At 43.6% G+C, this 6,000-nt stretch overlaps 1 protein-coding gene across 1 annotated transcript; it reads left to right on the top strand.

Annotated features, from left to right (window-relative positions):
* On the top strand, positions 1–5,218 carry LOC139468046 (uncharacterized). The gene is made up of 3 exons (XM_071249737.1): positions 1–226; positions 1,997–2,199; positions 2,945–5,218. Exons 1-3 carry the CDS (start codon positions 1–3, stop codon positions 5,216–5,218), a joined length of 2,703 nt encoding a protein of 900 aa, XP_071105838.1.
* The last annotated feature ends 782 nt before the right edge of the window (positions 5,219–6,000 follow it).

The following is a 6,000-nucleotide window of genomic DNA, read 5'->3' as shown; positions in this document are numbered from 1 at the left end:
ATGAACAACCAGAGCCTCAAATACGCCAAGGCCCGGGCCGTGTTCGGGTGTCGGGTGAAGCGGGTGTGGTTCCACATCAACCCGTTCCTCGAACGAACCAAAGTCAAGGACGACGAACATGACATCTATCAACCTAGCAGCAAATTTGTCCTCCCCCAGCTGTCGATTGTCCTCTGTGAGGACATGAACTCAGAGGCCGATCCAGGATGGCAGGAAATTTCCGCAGGTAGGGGCCAATAAATGGAAGTAAAATCAATAAAATAATTAAAGGGTTCTACTGTTATCTAAATCGCTCAAACTCCATTTGCTTGTCTACCAACTCAAATTTCATTATGCCGTTCGATCAGGTAGAGAAGACTCCATTTACTAAGTGACAAGATTTCAGTTACAGCGACTATACGTAGACTGAATATGGGTTCCAGATCGTTGAATAGATTGCCCTTTTAACTGTCTCTGGATGCACAGTCATCTTGAATAGGTCTTCAGCAACTTTTGCTTGCCGAAACCGGCGACTATGCTTGTCGTAAGAGGCGACTAACGGGATCGGTTGGTCAGGCTCGTTGATGTATGTTATCGTGTCCCAATTGCGTGGATCGATGCTCATGATGTCAATCACTGGATTGTCTGGTCCAGACTCGATTATTTAAACAACAAACAAAAGTAAGGACTCGACACTTTTCAGGAATCCTCTGACATTCAATTAGTTGATAACATAGAAAATCCCATAATTAACTGTTATTAATTTCACAGTCAAATGTCTGCCCTTTGTATTGATTTCCATAGAGGGTGAGGTCGTCCTTTTTTCGTCAGGTGGAGATGTCACATCTTAAAATTATGTTTAAATTATAAAAATGGTATGAAAACAATCAGGCATCTTTGCAAGTGCGAGACTGAGTGTGGTTTTACGCTGCTTCTCAGCAATATTCCAGCAATATAACGGCGGGGAACATCAGGAATGGGCTTCACACATTGTACCCAGGTGGGTCATCGAACCCGGGTCTTCGGCGTGACAAACGACATTAACCACTAGACTAATCCACCGACCCGTCACGTGCAAGCATACACAAATCATTAAAATGGACGAAAATGGTCGACTTTTCGAAATTCAAGAAAGAAGTTGACAGTGAGCAACACCGTTACCTGAGATGATTTTGTACCATATGTTTGTACTGTCGTTATCTACATCTACTAATGAAATCCTCTCTGGTGAATGACCTGCTCGTGTTCAAATATTTAAAAATGCTGAGTTATGAGGCTAGTCGTGGTCCCCTTTGCCCGTAAGATTGATCGTCAATTTTTGACAGGATAATGCCAGTCAGCACACAGCTCTTATGTCAATGGAGATCTTTCGGAATGCGAAGATCCGGCTACTGTCTTCGCCAGCTAATTGCTCTGACCTCAACCTCACTGAACCCCTGTGGGATGAAGTTGTCTTCGCGTTCGCTAACGTTCTGTATTACCTGACAATCATCTACCCCACCTGGAGCATGTCCAGTCGAGGCAGTTGCCTTGGTCCAATAACCATCCAACATCCATAATGTTTCTCTTCAATTCATTAATCCCTCAGTCGTTTCGAGGAGTACATATCCTACACGAGATACAACCACTCATTACATGAATGCATGCATGACCATCAATTAAATAATCACTATATTATGTACGACCATTCACTGCATGCTCTTACGATCAAGATGTGAAATGCTGCCCAGATACCGTATGAGACTTTATTCGTTGAACGAGTATGGTTTTACGCCGCTTTTAGCAATATTCCAGCAATATCATGGCGGGGAAAACTAGAAATGGGTTTCACATATACCAATGTGGGAAATCGAACCCGGACCTTCGTTGTGACGAGGGAACGCTTTAACCACTAGGCTACCCGACGCCCTTATTCATTGAAGGTTCCGGTACTTTGATATCGAGGGGGACTTTCACATTTATTACAAATTACTCATATCCATTCGTTACATCACACGACGTGTCACATCTGTTTCAGCCTCGTTCTGGGACTACCTGTACTCCAACTCGTGGGGCGAGGAGTGTTCGTTGAGGGTGATGAATGGGGAGCTACTGGAGCTGTTGCTGACCACGTTGTTCTCCATGGAGAGGGACCAGGAGCTGGTCAGTCACAACACCTTCGCCTACACCACCAACACACGGGTGAAACATGCCTGCTTCAGGGTTGATGACGAGCTAAAGGTGAGAGTATAGACATACAGCAGCCAGTCTAAACAGATACGAGTTCGGACAGTCTGTGGTGTCCACTGGTACAAAACTATGAAGCTTAGCTCATCAAAATAAATCTGTGTCTAGTTGAATGAATCACTCCCTGAAACAGTTCGACCACTTGCACAATTTAACACATCGTAATTTAATGCTGAAATATGGAAGATCCTTCAAACCAAGTCACGGAGTATGGTTTTACGGCGCTTTTGTAGCACTATTCCAGCAATATTACGGCGAGATACACCGGAAATGGGCTCCACACCTATTTGGGGATTCGAACACGGGCTTCGGCGGGACGAGCGAACGCTTTAACCACTAGGCTATTCCAACACCCCTTTGTGTAAGTGGATCCTGGTTTCCTGAAATTTCCAGATATTCATAAAATGTAAATGAACTCATATTTTCCATCCTGGCGACATGTTTGTTTGAAGCAGTAGGCAATGATGTTCAGTGACTGGTGAGATGGAAATGTTTTTATTTTGCCCAAGAATATTTTTTTTAAGCCGCTTCTAGCAATATTCCGGCAACAAACCGAAGGCGGGGGACTTAAATGGGCTCCACACGTTATCACTATGTGGGAAATCGAACCCGGTCTTTCCGCTTGACAAACCAAAGCTTTAACAACTATAGGCTACCACAACACCAATATAACTTTAATGTGACCTTAGCCCTTCTTAATATTTTGTAACAGTGGGTAAAATATGGTTTTATTTTTCAGAAAGAGGATGTCATACATGAAACCCTCATGATAGACTTCACCTACTACGGCAGACACACACGCCCAATGGAGTCGGACTTTTCAGGAAGTACCGCCTACCCGTTCAGTCTGACGTCATCGCGGGGACTATCCTCTTCAGGCTACACCTCCTCAAGCTTAGAGAGCTCAGAAGGAATACCGTATATGCCCAAGTCTTCTGCGAGACCTCCGATTCCAGATAAAAACACAGTGGAACGTTCCGGAAACAAACCTCTTCTGTTTTCTGTTCGTCAGCCAAAGTCTGTTAAAGTCGATACAGTGGATATAAAGCTTGTCGATAGTGGTCTTCTTGGTATCAAGGGACCAGTAAGAGCTATTCCTGTAACGGCTTTGGTAAACACATCACCGTTTGATAATAGTGGGTCTACCATGATAAAGTCGTTAATAAAAGAAAGTTCGCTTCTGTTAGCAAAGAAAAAGACCAGGCATCATAAAGCAAAAGGTGGATCATCTGATCAGGACCGTAACGCTCCTATACCTGGTAATCAGCGTGCCATGAGACAGTCAAAGATGCCCACTGTTTTTGAAGCAAGGAATCGGCGTCAGCAGACACCCACAGCCAAGTCATCAACAGCAGCACCTGGATCTCAACCTTCCGAATCCACCGCTGATAACACAGACAGCTCTGAAACGGGACTACGCCTACTGGAATTCAACCTGGCTAAGCTTCCCTGCTCAGAACGAACAAAGGCAGGTCTTGAAAACTGGAAGTTGGATAAGTATGCTTATATTAGATGTCCCCCTGGGAATGAATATTTTCTCCAAGAATGTGATACACATAATGAAAACATCTCTGCCAGGGAGAGGCTTCTTAAGAACAGGAACAGGTTGGTGGCGAAAAGGGAGGAAGAACTGAAGGAGCTGCAGAGGAGGATGAAATTCCTGGAGAAGAAGCATCCCAAACCACTGGAGTATAAGGACGAAGTGAAACCAGAAAAGCCTCTTTTGCGCTATTACAGCCATGCTCCGTCCTTTTGTACTTTCCTTCGTTGGCTGGGAAGTGAGAATAAATATGATCCAAGATTCAAGAAGGGGAAACAGAGGAAGAAGAAACTGATGAAAAAGGATAAGTTAAAATCGAGTGACATACAGGTGGATGGCAGCACGAAATCGTCTCCATCAAGTGTCTCAAGATCAGCAGGTGATTCTGAATCACCAATTATGGATGACATTATCAATCGCTTTACGAAGCTGACTGTGAATCGTAGAAATGGTGCAGATATGATTCGCTTTGCTGAGGAGGCAGGTGGCGTGACAGACAGCCCGGCTGTCAAAAACACACTCCTGGCTAGAGAAAGTATTGAAACACATGAAGCAGAGGAGGAGGTGTTCCCGTTAGGGGGACATATTTTACGGCAGAGGAAAGTCTCGGTCAGTGCAGAACAAACCAGCGGCCTGTCCGAAGGTAACAATGATTTCCAAGCAAAGCAATCAGATAAGAAGAAAAAGTCATTAGATATCAAAGATAGCCCTAAGAACTCGTCTCATTCATCACTCACAAGTCCTGGTCTGAAACTTAACTCCCCTTCTAGCAGGGAGTCGTCTGGTCGGGCAAAATCTTCTTCGTCCTCAAAGAAACTTTCTGGAACAAGTTCAGGATCAAAGTCAGGAGGGTCTCTCTACAAGAAGAAAGAGAGAGAGTCTGGGAGAGACACGGACCTGGAGACAGAATCTACGGATATAGAATCAGACGAGGACTCGGAATTAGAAGACTCCTTGTTTGATGCAAATAAACTCAACAAGAGGTACAGCTTTGAGAAACTCAGAGGCAAGAACTATCATAAGAAGAAACCTGCATTCTTTGACATCTTGAAGAAGTTCTATCGTGTCCAGAGAGCCATGAATATGCTCAGTGGGGCATCTAATATGTCATCTGTAATAAGCAGTGCCAGTAAGACTACGACAGCTAAAGCAAAGCCTGCTAAAAACAGAACTCCGGCATCCCTCCTTCGTGGTCTGTCAAGACCAGTCAAGCCGAAGAGGGATATTGTCTTGGGCAAAATAAAAACATTTCGATTCCTGCAATGCAATAACCATAAGCCGAAGGTACCAGAAGTAGAAGTTCCAGATTTTTCCCCTTATCCCATAAAGGAGTTTGTCACTAACCTTGCCAGGGCCCTGGATGACTTTGTAGTCCGCAAAGAGAACGTTATTTCCAGTTATCGCATGGAGACAATCACCACAGTCACATTTACGCGACCAAGAGTCTTCACGAAAATGCTGCATATTGAATAAAGTGTTTCACGCACCACGCACGTATATGTCGCTATTACCGAAGAGGTTGTCTTTATAGTCTTTGCTTCATCATGTTTGTATTGCATTTGTGATTTAAATATGACTAAGCCAATCTCTAGCATACTAATTGTTACTCATGTCAAGATATATACACAAGATTATAATCTAATTGGACATGCTTGAGGATTTACTTGCACGATGGAGGACATTGTATTGCTCAGTTGATACTGTGAAGACGATTCATTGTGATTTCCCATTGTGTTTCGTGGACAATATGTTTTTGAAGTGTAATCAGTTTTGGTGACCTGTTCTGTTAATTTTATTGGTCATAAATTCAAATGATTTCATGTCATTAAGAAAATGGTCGTATCACTGATGTGTCGATGTAGCTGGCAGCAATACAGCCTCCATGACTACATGATGTACGCATTAAACGTTCTGTCGAAACAAGAGTTATTGATTTTTTTTTCCGGTGCTTCTGTGCGCTAATTGCGAGTAGAACCCTTCGGGGGTTGACTTACGCAATACGCCGAAACATTTAAAGTCTGTTACAGACGACCGCTGGCTACTAAAGGTTGTGAAAGAAGGTTACAAAGTACTTTTCAATCATTGTGTAGCACTTGTGGGGCGTGATTTCATCTGGAAAGACTCAATTTTTTACAAACACACAATCTACTAGTCAAAGGAGCTATTTGCACATTAAAGGAGTCGAAGTTGACCAGGTCAAGCATTTGAGATCCAATAACCAAGCCAGGTCGACAGGATTTGGTTGAACAGAAGGT

This window comes from Haliotis cracherodii, unplaced genomic scaffold (genome assembly GCF_022045235.1).
Source record: "Haliotis cracherodii isolate W230 unplaced genomic scaffold, xgHalCrac1.p SCAF_2, whole genome shotgun sequence".
Lineage (NCBI taxonomy): Eukaryota > Metazoa > Mollusca > Gastropoda > Lepetellida > Haliotidae > Haliotis > Haliotis cracherodii.
The sequence above is the reverse complement of the archived record's forward strand: the minus strand, read 5'-3'. Positions and strand labels throughout refer to the sequence as shown.

Coding starts and splice junctions, on each gene's coding strand:
- LOC139468046 (XM_071249737.1), top strand. CDS start 1: ATGAACAACCAGAGCCTCAAATACGCCAAGGCCCGGGCCGTGTTCGGG. Junction 227..1,996: donor ATGGCAGGAAATTTCCGCAG/GTAGGGGCCAAT, acceptor CATCTGTTTCAG/CCTCGTTCTGGGACTACCTG. Junction 2,200..2,944: donor GGGTTGATGACGAGCTAAAG/GTGAGAGTATAG, acceptor TTTATTTTTCAG/AAAGAGGATGTCATACATGA.